The 17,090-nt window shown below is 45.8% G+C and overlaps 1 protein-coding gene across 1 annotated transcript in view; it reads left to right on the forward strand.

Moving 5' to 3' along the window:
• Window positions 1–1,337: 1,337 nt before the first annotated feature.
• SLCO2A1 (solute carrier organic anion transporter family, member 2A1) overlaps window positions 1,338–17,090 on the forward strand; it is an 88,232-nt gene continuing 72,479 nt past the window's right edge. Inside the window, exon 1 of the mRNA XM_011958195.1 lies at window positions 1,338–1,433. Coding sequence (XP_011813585.1) covers window positions 1,338–1,433 — 96 coding nt within the window. The remainder of the gene's footprint in view (window positions 1,434–17,090) is intronic.

Consider the following 17,090-nt stretch of genomic DNA (forward strand, 5'->3'; position numbering starts at 1 on the left):
AGGTGGACAGAAGCCCCCAGACCCAGGCCAGGCCAGACCAGGCCCAGAAAGGTATCAGATCTTGGGTAGAAATAAGAAGACTATGTGGTCCATCTGTCCTGTGGCCTTTGTCTTAGCCAAAGCCTCCTGGATATCGACGGCATCTTTTCCTGGGTTTGGGGTGGGCTTGGAGAGGTTCCCTCTGCATGGGACTACAGGAATGAGGGAGCTGGAAAAATGCCTCCAGAGCTGGATTCCTCACTGCAGCTGCTTTTGGAAGAACCTTGTTATCCTTCCCTTGAGAAGCCTCACTGTCTCTTCTCCGCGCTTGGAATCCTGGTGGTAAAAAATCTTGGGAAAAAATAAACCCACTATTCATTCCAGCACTGAGGAGGTCAGTGGGGTGAGTCTCGTTTGTCCACACCCTCCTACCCCCTCTACCCCTCCCCCCAGCACCCCAGGCCAGACCCAGCCATGCCGACACTTGACAGCCCCTGCAGTTTACCTTGGCTCAGGTCCAGAGACTTCGGGCCCAGCCCCCACCTTTTCACCTTGTTACCCAGCCCCCTCTCCAGCGCAAAGAGCAGTTTAAATATAAATCAGTCCTCAACACAAACAGAGCTGCAGCTCTCAGAGCCATCACCGGAACTGAGGGCCCAGGTTTTATGCGAGTGCAAACAAGCAGAGACTGGCTCCGTAAATCTCCCCAAGAGCGTCGGGAGGGGTGCTGAGGCTCCCCTCCCCCTGGATCCCGTTGGCCCCTCCAGCGCCCGCCTGGGGCCTCCTCATACCCTAGCCTTCCTGCCCCCCAGCCCTGCCAACCTCTTTCTCCATCCCCTCTAGTCACCCACCTTCGCTTCGCCCACCCTTTTTTCGCCAGTCCCCAGGAGCCTTCACCCCCTTGCAGCCTCCTGCCTCCGCACAGCCCTCACCTCCTCTCCCCCGGCCCGCCACCTCCTTCCCTCCCTCTCCGCCTCCCGGCAGGCGGGATCTTCTCCGGGGCAGTCAAGCCTAGCGGGTCGCTGCGGCGTCACACCTGTCTGAGGGGGCGGCGGCGTCGGCGGGGCGGGGGCTCGCAGCGCCTTTGACACCCGAGTAAAAGAGGGAGGAGGGTTTCAGACAGCTTTCTTATTGGAGAGCGTTTCATCATCGGCGGCTGCCACTTATAAAAACTTCTGGGCGCGCACTCCCTGGCTCAGTCTCCGCTCCGCGAATCTCCTCCGGCCACCGCCGCCGCGCTCGCCTCTCACCCGCCCAGCCGCTCCAGCCCGAGGCGCCCCGGCCCGCGTGCGTCAGGTCCCTAGCCCCGGGGCCCGTTGCCCCCGCGCTGCTCCGCGCCCGGCCAACCGCCCTCAGCCATGGGGCTCCTGCCCAAGCTCGGCGCGCCTCAGGGCAGCGACGCCTCTTCTAGCCGAGCCGGCCGCTGTGCCCGCTCGGTCTTCGGCAACATTAAGGTGAGCGGAGTCCGCGGGGTCGTCCGGGCCGGGGCCGCGCCGGGCGCACCTTCGGCTGGGCACCCGCGTCTGTCTGCCGGAGCCAGGAGGCGCTGCGAGCCCCGGGCTCCCTCCGGTGCTGCGCTCCAATCTCATCCCCGGGCGACGCGTGCTGGGCGTGTGTGTGCGAGTGTGTGTGTCTGTGCGCACGCTTGTGTGCGTGTGTGTGCGAGTGTGTGTGTGTGTTCACACGCCTTCATCGGAGTAAGTAATGGGACAATGAAAGTACCTACTTACTGCTTACTGGGACAACTTCAGGCAGAGTTTTAAGCGAGAGAATTGTCCTGATCGGTGATTGAAAAAGATCTTCTCGAGGAACCCTTTTTCGGCCTCTAGCGGGCGGTTACTTCGTCAGGGGGATGGGCTTGGAGGTGCCAGGGGGACACCCGCGCCTTGGGGGACAGACTGTGTCTCATCCGAACCCCCTCGTCCTGGGGTGGGTGGCCTAAGGGATGTTCTCCTTCCCCAGGCTTTCTTCTGCCGCCAACGGGGGTGGGGGAGCTCTGCTACCTGGCTGTGCCGCTCGCGGTTATGTTGAGAATTCCCTCTCAGCGGGCAGCTTCCCCCAGGCTGGCAACAAACCTGCGTGCTCGGATTGGCTTCCCTGGTCTGGAAATGGCCCCAGGAAGGCCACGGCTCTCACAGTTCAGTAAGGTCTAAGCAGGTGCCACTCACCAGGCAAGTTATGCGGAGCGGGTGAGAAGATAGGGTGTTGGCAGCTCTTAGGATGACAGCACCTTTCCCAGGGGATCAGAAATGGCTTTCCACTTCCTCACAGGTCCAGGAGGACCTGGAATGGTTCAATCCACACTGGGGCTCTTTTGCCCATTCTGGCTAGGCAGAAGTAACGATGGAAGATACCTCCTGAGAGGGCAGAGCTGCTGCGGTGAGGGTGTGGGAGACTGCAGAGACTGCATCAAGGCCTCTTCTGGTCAGGGTGGGATTCTGGTGTAGAGAGGTTGTTTCCCACAACCATACAGTCAGATGGGACTGGATAAAGCCTCCAGTGGTGCAATTAAGGGGAAGCCAGATTACACAAAGGGATGCTGGTGTCATCCTTCTGTGGAAGGGGTATCGGTGGACTGGTTATATGTGTCCAACAGAAAGGGATCTGGAGGTCAGAGTGGATCTCACCTGCATACTTACTCAGCTGGGATCTCCACTCCTGCTTCTGCTCTTTCTGCACCACAATAAATACGGGCTGAATTGATTTCGTAGTTGGATATGGATAATCAACAGAAATTTTGAGATAGTTTAAAATAATCTCCAGATCTCCTCGTTTTTGGCCAGACTTGGGTGGAAATGCTGTGTACAGTTTTGGTTCCACCATTTTGGAGAAGTTTCATCAGGGAATTTTGGAACCTTTGGTATTTATAAATTAGGAATTGAGAGGAAAGGGTAGGGACTAGGATTAGATGGTGTAAAGAAAGGGGCCTCTACAGGAACCGGGGTGGGGCAACCTCCCTTCATTTTCACCAAGAAGGGCAGGAGGGATGGGTGTCCAGAACAGATTCCTGATAGTGAGGGTAAGGCTGAATGAGATTGATCCGTTTAGAACCTACCCTGGTTCCCTAAAATAACTGCTTATGGCAGCAATTTCTTTGGAGATCTATATAAATAAGATGATTTCTCATGTGTTGATGATTTATCCACATTTACTTGAGGGCTGGGCTCAGGCCAATTGGCCTCCTAAAGGAGTTAAGTGCTCATGCCAGTTAAGAGTTTTTCTTGACTCTAAAAATGAGATTCTGTTAGTCATCACCTCCTTTAATCCCCAGTAATTGTTAAGACCAGAGTTTGGAGCGACTTCCATTTAACTCCACTCATCAGTCTGAAACTAGATACAAGGTTGGATAGCTTACCTTAAATCTTGAATCTCGAATTTCACCAGTTAAAGTCCCTTGCGCCTTTCCCTCCTGGGGCGATAACTGGAAGCTCTGCTATTTGAAGGGATATTTCCTCTCAGTGAGAGTGCTTGTCATAGCCCTGCCACCTCGCAGTGGGGGATGGGTTGCACATATCTTGGGACATGTATGACATAGTGGGAACAGGGGACACTCAACCAGAGGGTCTGTCATTTGTCTAGGTTCCTTGTTGCTGGACAGACTAACCAATCGACTTTGGACATTCCTGCAAATGCCCACAAACCATATAGTTTAGGGGAAGCAGATAAAGCCAGAAGACTCAGATCCAGGGTCCCATCCCAGCCACCTACTAATGGGATGATGCAGGGAAGCATTTCTCACCTTTCCAGGGCCTCAGGGTCCTTACCTGAAAAAGCTGGTAATTGACCAATAACCAGCTCATGGGACTCAATAAGGATTATGTGGAATGAGGCATAGGAAAAGGGCTTTGTAAACCATGCTGTGCTCTCGAGATCAGTACCCATCTGAGATCAATTCTTGCCTCAACAAATAGGATTTGTTCATGTTCAAACAATTAGGAACGATTGTTCCACCAATTCCATGAGGCATAGTTATTAGTTAAGAAAAACTACATTTAATAATAATAATGATGATTAAAATAATAGTAATAGTGGCTAACAGTATTTGAGCTGTATGAGTGTACCAGGAACTGTGGAAATACTTTATCTGTATTTAATCCTCATTACAACCCTATCGAGTGGATACTATTATTGTCCTCATTAGTAATGAGGAAAACAAGGCATTGTGAAATTGTTCTCATAACCAGAAAGGGGTGGACTGTAGAGGAACCAGGTATGTGAGACTTCAGAGTCAAAGACCCAAACCCTTGTTCAAGTTGGCCCTCACCATCAACACTATGCTAGTTAACACTGGTTTAGCAGGGGTGTGCTCATTCCCAGTGGCTAGTGATTTCTCTGGGCCCTGGTGACACACACATCCCAGCTGTGACCAAAGGGAGTGGCAGTGGCTGCAGGATGGATGCTCTCGATGGCTGACAGGCTGATATGCTTTCCTTCTTCGTAACTCTCATCTCCAGAGTGTGGCAGCTCTCAGGTGGGTTTTATGTGTCTCCTCTCCTGCAGTAGTAAACCAGATTTAATTTAGAGTCTCTGTTGCCTCTGGCTTACAGGATTTTTTTTTTTTTTTTTTCTGAGATTGAGTCTCGGTCTGTTGCCCAGGGGGGAGTACTGGTGCCATCTTGGCTCACTGCAACCTGTCTCTCAGGCTCAAGCAATTCTCCCACCTCAGCCTCCTGAGTAGCTGGGATTATAGGCACCCACCACCACATCTGGCTAATTTTTGTATTTTTTTTCAGTAGAGACGGGATTTTGCCATTTTGGCCAGGCTGGTCTCAAACTCCTGACCTAAGGTGATCCACCCTCCTCGGCCTCCCAAAGTGCTGGGATTACAGCAGTGAGCCATTGTGCCCAGTCAGGAATCTTAAGAAGCAAAGATCTGCTCCACAATTACTGTTCAGCATTTGGTGTCCGGAATGCTAAATTAAAAACAGGTTCATTTAGTAATCCTGAGGGTGGGGGTGGGAGGCAGCTTTTGCAGCTGACTTATCCTGGCGGCTTCAGGAAGCTCTATTTCTCCTTAAAATAAAACTTGTCCTCGGGACCAAACTGAGGTTATCTTATAGAAGGAGTGGTTGGTGACTGCTACCAAATTTCAGGAAATTACACACCCAGAGCTCCAGTGTAGTGAAGTAATGTATATCCAATCAGTGAGGGAATATCCCAGTGGAGACTGAGGGCTGGAGAATAGTGGGAAGAAGGGAAAGGCAAACCTCACAGCTTGGCTTCAGTGGCCCTGGTGACTTCTGGCCTGGGAGGACCAAGAAGTGGGGGAGAATTACTTTGTCTTGGCCTATGTCCATCACTTCCTGAGGCTTCTGATCCCCAGTGATGGGGAGGCATCTTGGGCTTGCTTAACTAATCAGTTTCCAGAGCAAAGTGCTCTATCCCAGCAACCAGATTCATGCTCAGGAAAACACTCTCAAGAGAATCCCCTGAACCCAAGAATTCCTTCCAGTGAGTTAAGATATGCCCACTCCTCCCAAGGGGTGGTGTTTCTCTAACATTGAGGACAGCATTGTTCTGTTCCTAGGCATCTGCCTCCTGAGAGGCCTGCTTACCCTGCTTGTAGGGAGAAAGGAAGAACAACTGGAATGGGTAGGGTCAGGTGGACCATGGGTCACTCAAACCTCCTCTTCCTGGATGATGCTCAAAGCCCTCCTTAGCTTTCAGTTTGTCTTCTGGTGGTACTCACATGGAACAAATGGAACAGTGTTGTATGTTTCGCAATATACATAGCTCATTTCACCTCTTTCTGATCATTGTCTTTTGTCGTGACAGTGACTACCTGTTTTTTCCATTCTGAGAGATCCAGAAGTGATGTTGGAACATTGAGATGGGCACATGGCTTCCCTTTGCCTTCTTTTGTCTTGCTTGTGTAATAGACCAGAGTGTATGCAGAGGAATGGAGGGAGTCCCCTGGCCTTGCCCCTCCTCATTCTCCCTCTTCTCAACCCCCACTTAGTTTTATCCTCCCCTATGTCTTTAACCAGCCCCAGCACTCACTTCAATCCCCTTTCTGCCTGTGGTGGCGCTGGCCTTCAGACCATTTATGTGCCAGAGCTTGAGAGCCAGTCATGGTGGAACTAAGCAGCCAGGGAAGCTCCCAGGGCAAATGAGCCCATCAGGAAGCCTGCACAGGGCCAGGCTAGTTTGGACCCTATTCTGAAGTTAAGTTCACTAACATGTGCTTGGCCATTCCATTATGTTTCTGTTGAGGAAGGACATGAAGACACAGCTGTGTGAATCTGCACCTGTCTGTATCCCAGAGGATCAACACAGATGGTTGTCACTGCAGAACCTGGGGCCTCATGAGCCACCATAGAGAAAGTCAGCTGAGTTCCTAGTGCCAAACAAAATGATTTAGAATTAAAAAAAAACTTTTTATTTTATAATAATTATAGATTCATAGGAAAAATAGTACTTACAGGTCCTGTGTAGGCTTTACCTAGTTTCTGCCAGTGGTTGCATCTTATATGATTTCAGTATAGTATCAAAAGCAGAACATTGACATTGCTATCAAGTGTGTGTATAGTTCTGTGCCATTGCATCACATATGAAGATTTGTGTAACCACCACCCCACCACTTCAAGATACAGAACTATTCCATCACCACGAGGATTTCTCCTGTGCTGACCCGTTAACAGTCATGTCCCCTCATTTCCGTGACTACCATCTCTAACCCCTGGTGACCACTAATCTGTCCCCTCCACCTGTATAATTTTATCACTTTGAGAATGTTATATAAATGGAGTCATACAATCTGTGACCTTTTGAGATTGACTTTTTTCATTCAGCATTATGCCCTTGAGATCCATCCAAGTTATTTTGTGTATCAATAGTTTGTTTCTTTTTATTGCTGAGTAGTATTCCACAGTATGATTGTACCATAATTTGTTTAAACGTTCACTTATTGAACGACATTTGGGTTGTTTCCATCTGGGGGCTATTACAAATATATCTGTTATGAACAATTGTGTAAAGGTTTTTGTGTGAACATTTTCATTTCTCTAGGGTAAATGCTCAAGTGTGTTTGCTGGGTTATATGTTAGTTGCATGGTGAGATACTTTTAAACTGCTGAACTGTTTTCTGGAGTGATCACACCAGTTACATTTTCACCAGCAATATGTGAGAGACCCAGTTGCTGTGACACCTCATCAGTATTTGGTATTGTCACAAATTTTTATTTTAACAATTCTAACAGGTATGAATAGCGACACCTCATCATGGTCTTGTTTTGCATTTCCCTAATGGATAGTAATATTGAACATCTTTTCATGTGCTTAGTTACCATTTGTATTTCCTCTTCATTGAAATGTTTTTTTCCTATATTTTGCCCATCTTCTAATTGTAATTTTTTTTTAACAGTTGAATTTTGAGAATTCTTTATATATGTTAGACACAAGTCCCTTGTTGGGTATGCAGTCTGAAATGATTTTCTTCTAGACTATAGCTTATTTTTTCATCCACTTAACAAGGTATTTTACGGAGAAAAATGTTTAATTTTGATGAATTTTAATTTATCAATTTTCAATCTTCTGGATCCTGCTTTTGGTGTCATGTCTAAAAACTCTTCTCCAAACCTTAGTTTCTGAATGATTTCTTCTATATTTCATTCTAAAAGTTTTTTCTTGTTTACATTTAAACTTATTTTCTATTTTGAGTTAAGTTTTGAATGGGTGGAAGGTTTAGGTTAAGGTGTTTTGTTTGTTTGTTGTTTTACCTATTGCTATCCAGTTGTTTCTCCACCTTTTTTTTTTGAAAAGACTATCCTTTATTGAATTGCCATTGCACCTTTGTCAAAAATCAGTTGGTTGTACTTGTGTGATCTATTCCGGGTTTTTAATTTTGTTTTGTTGATCTCTGTGTACATTTTTCTGCTGATAGCAGTCTGTCTTCATTACTGAAACTAAAGCAAGTCTGTATTTTTAGTTGATGAGCCCATCCATCTTTATTTTCTTTAAAAAATTATTATTTTTGATTGACAAGTTTTTGATTGGCATAATTGTATACATTATGGAGTACAATGTGATGTTTTAATATATGTGTGCAATGTGGCATGATTAAATCAAGCTAATAAATGTATCATGACCTTGCTTATCATTTTTTATGTTGAGACACTGGAAATTTACTCTTTACTATTTTAAAATATATATTACATTATTGTTGACTATAGTCACTCTGCTATGCAACAGATCTCAAAATCTATTCCTCCCATCTATCTGAAACTTTGTACCTTGAATCAATCACTCCCCATTCCCCCTCCCACCCTACCCCCAACCTCTGATAACCATCACTCTACTCTTTACTTCTATGAGTTCAGCTTTATTAGATTCTGCATTTAAGTCAGATCATGAGGTATTTGTCTTTCTGTGCCTGTCTTATTTCACTTAGCATAATGTCCTCTAGATTTACCCATGTTGTAGTAACTGACAAGATTTTCCCCTTTTTAAAGGCTGAATAATACTCCATGTGTATACATGCCACATGTTTCCTTACCTATTCATCCACTGATGGACGCTGAGGTTGATTCCATATCTTGGCTATTGTGAGTAATGTAGAGCAAGTCCTGAAGTTGGATAAAAGCTTGGTTTTACTTGGCAATGGTATGTGTTTATCTTATGGATACCAAATTTTATTATTTGTTCAGTTTCCCTTCTATTCTGGCTTTTAGGAAGATTTAAGGGCAGGTTTAACGCTTGCTTTTGGTAAGTGAGTGGGATCTTATGTATTTATGTGCTCCAGCTTTTCTTCTGCCCTTAGCTGATTGGTATGTTTTTTTCCCCCTAGAAGCTGATTTTCAAGTCTATATTCCTAATTTTTTTATAATCTTAATGACAGCCCTGCAAGAGAGGGATCAGCATCTCCACGTCACTGTTGAGGAAACCAAGGCTCATCCAAGGCCACATATCCAGTAACTGGCAAAGCAGGGATTCCCACCTGGTCATCTCGCTCCTATTCTTCCCATGACCACAGAACGCCTCTCAGCTCTGGATTCTCTCGTCCACCAGCATTTGGGCCTGAGCTCAGTGATCTCTGAGGTCCTTTCAGACTCTTAGATTCTTATCTCATGATTTTAAGTTGGTGATTGAGATGAGACTAGGAGCAGGGCCAGTTAGGTCTGGACTCTTTTAGGAGACCTGTCATGAAACCTGGCAAAAGCACCCAGATTGTCTTTGAGCAATCCCCAGTCCTTTCAAGCTGAGAGGACCTTGATTCCCTGGGTGTGTCTTACTGTTTGGGATGGATTAACTTTGCCCAGGGGTGGAGATGAAACTGAGGCAGGAAGTCTGAGACCGCACTGAGGGGTTGAAGGATGGGATGATACTCTGCAGCCAGCAGCTCTCTTCCTGAGCCTGTCTTTCCAGCCTCTTTGTCCCGCTGAAGGGAGAGGCTATGGAGGCTCACAGGGATACACTGGAGGCTCAGACACAGCCAGAGCATTAGCCTCAGGACTTGTGACCTTCAGAAACTCAGTCTGGTCAGCATTTGGCACTGTCTCCCAACCCCAAACAGGGCTGACCCCTACCTTCAGAAATGTGGCAAACTACTGGAATCCTGTAGGAACCTGAGAGTCCTGATGACAAGTTTCATTTTGTTTACCCAAACATCAGTCATACTTGTTTATGTGTAAAAACTGCTCCATCCAACACCCTTGAGAAATGCTGGCCTAGAGCACAGACAGCCTCAGTTAAAATATCTGTGTTATGAGAGAGAGGGCTACCTTGAGCTACTGTTTATCAAACTGCCCCACCAAGAGGCCCTGAATTCTAGAAGGGAATGAAGAAGTTTCCATACAGGGGTAGGATAAGGTGGGTGAGGGGAGATGTCTGGGGATGTGGCCTGACTCCTGAGTATTACATTTCTTTGATATATTTTTATACTTTATCTTAAAATCAAATGAATGATATATTATCCTCCACAATCTATGTGTTTCCAAATAATATGTCATATTTCTCTCCAAACCTTGGAGTAACATTGATGCTTTAGGAAGGTGTGTGTGTCTAACTTGGCTCTCCCAGATATGGACTCACAGGTAGAGTGAATTGAGTTTGAAAAATACAACACAGGCAGACCTCACATTGGAACTAGTTTATGTGGTTGGCTTACCCAGCCAGCTTGTCAGGTGCAGAGGGAACGGTACCTAGACAATTTAAATGGTACAGGTGTGTGAGGTGTGGACATCAGAAAATTCCTGGTCCAGGCCCCATGGGACACCACTAGACAGAACCAGCTAGAGAGCACAGTGAGGCCCTGTTGGCCTGGGGCATAGGGACAGCAGTGGAAGGGAAGAGTGGAGGGAAAGCAGGCTTCCAGAGCCACACTTCTGCTGCTTGTTTGGCTGCCAAAAAGATTGCAGAATAGGATTAAACTGATCTCTTTCTCAGACTGTTTTACAAGTCATTCTTCACTTGTGCCACAGGCCCTTTTGAAAACTTCCTCCTATACCTTTGATTTACAGTGTATTTGGGATATGTGTCTGGGAGCTGAGACTGATGTGGAGCCAGGACCTCACTCACTCAGTGAGCATTTATTGAGTGTCTACTGTAAGCATCCGTTGAGTGTCTATTTTGTAAGCATTTATTGAGTATCTACTGGGTGAAGCTCTTTACTAGGTGTTGCTGTTTATACCTGGCTCCCTGAAAGTCTCCCAGGTTTCCAAGAAAAAATTGCCTATAAGTTCCCTGCCTTCCAAGGTGACCAAATGTCTTCATTTGCCCAGTACTGAGTGGGTTAAGACACCAGACTTTCAGTTTTGAAACTGGGAAAGTTGTGGGCAAATTAGAAGGAGTTGGTCACCTCACTGCCTCCCTTGCTATGACATTTTACAAGAACAAACTCGCACCTTCTAACTGTGGTGCAGGGGAGGTGCCGAGGAGAGTCAGGGATGGTGTCCAAGAATGGAAATGAACCTTAGGGACCTATGGGGAGAAGAAATGGGGAACTTCCAGAGAGCAGGCAAGTGAGAGCCAGGATGGCAGTTGCTGGGCTTCTGCACAGCGGTGGGGCTCATTGCCCTCTCTGGTTTCTATGTAGAAGTCCTCCCACCTAGCTTCCCACCTTCATTGCTGGTCATGATTTTTATAGTGTTTTTAAACATCTTATTGTATAGAATCTGTATGAATGATGATAAAGCTGAGCTATTGAAAGATGGTGCTTCCTGGCTTATGGAATTATTGAATTTCAGACTAGACAGTGATGAGAAAGCTCATCGACTCAAAGACGCAGGAATCCTTTTGATGTCCTTGCCTCTGCTTGCAGAGTTCTGATGGGGAGCTCACTGTAGCACAAGGCAGACCCAGAACATTGTAGCACATTTACCAGGTTTCTCTTGTGTGGAGTTAAAATCTTTACCTGCCCTTCCATGAGTGTTCCCCAGAGTGAAGCTAGCAGAACTCATTACTCGCTAGTCACTTGATTCACTGTTTCTAATAGAATACTGTCTCCCCTCTCCCAGAAGCCCCTCTAACTGTGGACTGCTCAGCAGGGTTGAAATAGAAAATGAAGTAGTTAGGGCCACCCTCCTCTGAAGGCCAAACTAAGCTCTGAAGGTAGGCATTGCTGGGACATGTGTGGCCCCCAACTCCTGATGTCCCAGATCACAAAGGTTTCATTGCTGGTTCTGGTCACTGCCAGGAGCCTGGTCACCACTCATGTGAGTGTCTCAGGCTTTGTGGCAGCAGCTGGAAAGTGGCCCAGGACCCGTGGAACCAACAAAGACCCTCCCATGATGCCCCCTGCACTAGGCCTTGCAAGTTTGTGATGCCCTCATCAGCCCACGTCATCTCTCACACTCCTCCTCCTTACCCCCACCTCCCTCTGTTCTCACACCCCAGCTCTCACCACTCCCCAACTTTGGGAGCTTTCATGGAGTATCCTAGACAGGTCATTGACGCCACCCTCCAGCCTCTAAATGGACAACATCTCTCTGGAGGAAGTAGAAAAGGGGCTCACTGGAGACAACATTCCCTGGCTTCATTGCCAGAGGGCTGACAGACCCCGCACACAGGGCATCTCACCCAGTGCTCGCAGGAACAGGTCTTATGGGTCCCAGCCTGTGCTCCAGGGCTATACCCCACATACACCAGCGTGGTATGTGGCAGGTCCAAGTTAATGAAGAACCAACCTTGTATATGGCACCTACTCCACGTCTGTAACATGTACCTGACTTGGAAAGTGAACTCACAGGGCTGTGGTTGTCAATTTCATTTTGAAATTGTGCTTGATATCAGGACGCTGCCTTCTGCACAGCTGAGATCTTCCTCACAGCAGCTCAAGCCTCCTTCTTCAGTCCTCAGAGTCCCAGGACTGCCACATCATGGGCCCACTGAATCCATGTGTAAATTTAGTGCGTAGTCCGGGCACGGTGGCTCACTCCTGTCATTCCAGCACTTTGGGAGACCGAGGCAGGCGGATCACAAAGTCTGGAGTTTGAGACCAGCCTAGCCAATATGGTGAAACCCTGTCTCTACTAAAGATACAAAAATTAGTTGGGTGTGGTAATGGACACCTGTAATCCCAGCTACTTGGGAGGCTGAGGCAGGAGAACTGCTTGAACCCAGGAGGCGGAGGTTGCAGTGAGCCGAGATCGTGCCATTGCACTCCAGCCTGGGCAATAGCAGAGGGAGACTCCATCTCAAAAAAAAAAAAAAAAGACAGAATTTAATGTGTAAATGTGTAAAACTTATAAAGACTGGGGTTGGGCATTAGTCAAGCCTGTTTTGATTGCCTTAAAATCACAAATATTTAGAATTCCCACCTTATATGGTTTGACTCTGTGTCGCCACCCAAATCTCATCATGAATTGTAATCCCCACACGTCCGAGGAGGGACCTGGTGGGAGGTGATTGGATCATAGGGGCAGTTTCCCCCATGCTGTTTTTGTGATAGTGAGTGAGTTTGCAGGAGATCTGGTGCTTTTTATTTATGTATTTGTTTATTTGACAGAGTCTCACTCTGTCACCCAGGCTGGAGTGCAGTGCGATCTTGGCTCACTGCAACCTCTACCGTCCAGGTTCAAGCAATTCTCCTGCCTCGGCCCCTTGAGTAGCTGGAATTACAGGCTCATGCCACCATGCCCAGCTAATTTTTGTATTTTTTTTGATAGAGACAGGGTTTAACCATGTTGGTTAGGCTGATCTTGGACTCCTGACTTTGTGATCTGCCCACCTCGCCCTCCCAAAGTGTTGGGATTACAGGCATGAGCCACCGCGCCCAGCCGAGATCTGATGCTTTTAAGGTGTTTGGCAGTTCCCCCTTTGCACTCTCGCTCTTGCTCTTGCTCTCTCTGCCTCTCTCTCTTGCTGCCTTATAAAGATACGCCTTGCTTCCCCTTCACCATCCGCCATGATTGTAAGTTTCCTGAGGCCTCCCCAGTCATGTGGACCTGTGAGTCAATTAAACCCCTTTTGTTTATAAATTACCAAGTCTCAGGAAGTATCTTTATAGCAGTGTGAAACGGACTAATACACCACCCTTAGCACCAACACATTTTTAGCAGCAATTATAATTTTCTGAGCTACGATCACAAATATGGGCACATTTCCTTAGGACACACATATGGTGAAACATAGGGCAGTGTATGGATATTTAGCTGTGAATGCAAATACACTTGAGGCCTCTTGCTGGGAGCACCCATTATGTACCAAATTTACTGAGATAATATGGACAAGGGTAGGCCCTTTCAGAAACACTACCTGACTAAACCCTCCCTGCCATACTGTGAGGTATGTATTGCCCACATTTTATAGTGGAGGACATTGGGAGGCAGCCCATGGGAACTGCCACATTCCGCAGTGACAGAGCTGGAATTAGGACTCTCTGGTAGTCCCCGTCTTAAGATTTTTTCCTCTATGTGCTTCACTACAAACCACAAACTGTTGAGCCAGACTTTGCTATTTGCTTACTTTATACCAGTAGACCCACCAGAACTGCCTATTTATATCTATTGCTGTATTTTTCCAAGCCAAGTTCATCAATGGTGGTCCTGAAGGTCTTCTTTCCTCTGTTTCCTCTTTCATTGCACATTCCCCGACCCATGGTTGTGAGCCTAGACGCACACTCCAGCTGTGTGGCACATGAGCATTTACACCCTGCATGGGTGTGGGGCAATCAAGTGGCTTAAACTCTTGATTTCTAAGTGAAAGAATAAATAGGAACCCAGTCAGCTGTACAGTGCTTTATCATATGACTCACCTTCTCAGAAACTTACAGTGAGGAGATGACTTGTATATCTAGCAATCAGAGAGTCAATACATAAATTATGGGACATCCATCTCTAAAATACGTACAAATTGTTTTTTAAAAAGTCTTATGGAGGATAGTTGAAATTTGGGGGAAGAGTTCATTCTCTAATGTTAACTAAAGAAGGCAGGATAGAAAAGCATATGTAGAGATGATCCAAATTTATCACAATCACAATATACAGAGCAAGAAGACTTGAAGGGCGTGTACCTATATGTGTGTGAAACCTATAAATGGTTTTGTTTTTGTCTTTGTGAATTTCAGTGTTTTCCATTTTCTACAGTAAACATGTCCTGTATTTGTAAATACAGACATAATAAGAGACTCAGAAATAAATAAGAGACTTAGAAAAATCTCTTAGTTAAAAAGCCCTACAGTCTGTGGTCACACCCCAGCTTCCTTCGGCAGGTGTACTAAGACCTCTCATTGTAGTATATAAAATGTGACGTACGATGGAAGTGGCTCTTCTCCGATTACCTGAGGGTGGACCAAGGATGCAGCTGGGATTGCAGCCAAGAGGATGGGGTTGTCTAGAAGGATTGACCCCTGCAATGCCATCACTGTTCCCACTGCATTTTTCCATCTGTTGTCACATTTGAGTCATGGCTTTCCAGAAATTGAGGCAAAGTCAGATAACAATACTTTAAGTCTTAAAGGGAGGCAAGAATGTGGAGCTTTTTCTTTTCTGGGAAGATCAAGAAGTGATTCTGTCCAGGAATCTGCTCTCTCTGCTCTTCTGGGGCCCACTCCCAGGGGCTGACTCAGACTGTAGGAATTCGCCCTAAGGTGTGGCCAAACATCTTAGAGAAGCAAATATATCTGATCAGCTCCTTGCCATGTAGGAAGAGTAGGCCTGACAGTGAGGTGGTGAGGACAGAAGCCAGGATGGGATCTGCTAGGTGCTAATGAGGGGTCTGGCCCTGAGCCTGGGAGGATGTGGGGAACATTCCTGGGTGGGTTTTCACCCAGTCGTTGGAGAGAGTTTATTGACCATCCACTGTTTGAAAGGTAAAACTCTACTAGTGTAAACAGCAGGGGTTTCTGAATTCTGAGGCCAAGAGTGGTGTTGGGATGGATGCCAGAGACCTATTTATTCATTCATTTATTCTTATTGACCTTCTGTCATCAACCACTGGAGATCCAATAATGAATAAAACAGAGAGAACTATGCCCATATGAGTGAGATAGACAGTGGACAGATCACAAATAAATACAGTTACAAAGCACATCATATGAGAGAAAAAAGGATTTGGTTTTGTGAGAGAGAGTGGGGTTTGGTTTTGTGGGATACATAACTAGATTCTACTTAATGCATCTGGGGTCATGGACTCTGAATTTTAACAAGTCACCTTCATGGTTCTCGTATAGAACCTTTGTATGGGGAACATGACTGAATCAGACAAGGTCCCTATCTTCCTTCCAAAGGCTGTGGTTAGGTGGGGTAAGATGACCCATAAGGAGCTATTGTGAATTATGGTTTCCATCAACGTGACAGGTTCATGTGGAATCCCTCCTCTTAGAAACACCACATAAAATAGAACAGCACCAGAGATTTAAATACATGGCAGAACTTGCAAGAAAGAAAGTGAAATCTTTAGGTGGAAGAAATGAAGAATGAATTGAACACAGGAAGAATGAGGACACCAGTTGACCTTGCAGCAAGGAATAAGGAGGAAATGTGTGTGGTGTGATTAGACCAGTAAGGAGACGCTAAAGGAACTCCTAATGGATGCTGGAATTTAGTACTCACACAGGTACCCAACGATTATATGGGGCGTTGAAACGCAGACCCATTCATAAAGCTAGGTGCCTTGGTGAAAAGGGAACTAATAAAACCCTGCCCACTACTCCAGGGTCAGCAGGGGTTTGTCTCTAACAACATTTCCCGGTAAAAAATTCCTCTGAGAAACTAAAACCCCAAGGCTATATCACATAGAATCAGAAACAGAATTTATGCCATCCACACGGTATAGTGATGCTTACCTTACTCCCTATATAGAAATTAACTTAAAATGAATGAAAGATCTAAATGTAAGAACTAAAACTATAAAACTCTTAGAGGAAAACACAGGGAAAGCTTTATACCATTGGATTTTGCAAGGATTTCTTGGATATGATACTGAAAGTACAGGCAACAAAAGTTAGGATAAATAAATTGTATTACATCAAAATTTGAAAGTTCTGTGCATCAAGTGACACAATCAAGAGAATGAGAAGGCAATCTACAGAATGGGAGAAAATGTTTGCAAATCATATATGTAATGAAAGATGAATATCCAGAATATATAAAAGGTTCTTACATCTCAACAACAACAAACCCAATTAAAAAATTGGCAAAGGACTTGAAAAGACATTTCTTTAAAAATGATACACAAGTGGCCAAAAGGCACGTGAAAAGATGCTCAACCTTGCAAATCATTAGGGAAATACAAATCAAAACCACAATGTGACATCACACCCATTAAGATGGCTACTATAAAAAAACAAAACAACAGAATATAGCAAGTGTTTTCGAGGATGGGTTCAAATTGCAACCTTTGTGCACTATTGGTGGGAGTGTAAAATGATGCAGCTGCTGTGGAAAACAGTATGGCAGTTCCTGAACAAATTAAAAGTAGAGTCATGATATGATCTAGCAGTTTTGCTTCTGGGTATACATCCAAAAGAATTGAAAGCAGGGTCTCAAAGAGATATTTGTGCTGTTATGTTTCTAGCGGCATCATTCATGACAGCCAAAAGGTGGAAACAACCCAGATGTACATCAATAGATAAATGGAAAAACAAAATGTGTATATACATACAATGGAATATTATTCAGCCTTAAAAAGAAAGGAAATTCTGACACATGCTACAATATGGATGAAACTTGAGG

This window comes from Colobus angolensis, unplaced genomic scaffold, assembly GCF_000951035.1.
Source record: "Colobus angolensis palliatus isolate OR3802 unplaced genomic scaffold, Cang.pa_1.0 Scaffold46, whole genome shotgun sequence".
In the NCBI taxonomy this organism is placed as follows: domain Eukaryota; kingdom Metazoa; phylum Chordata; class Mammalia; order Primates; family Cercopithecidae; genus Colobus; species Colobus angolensis.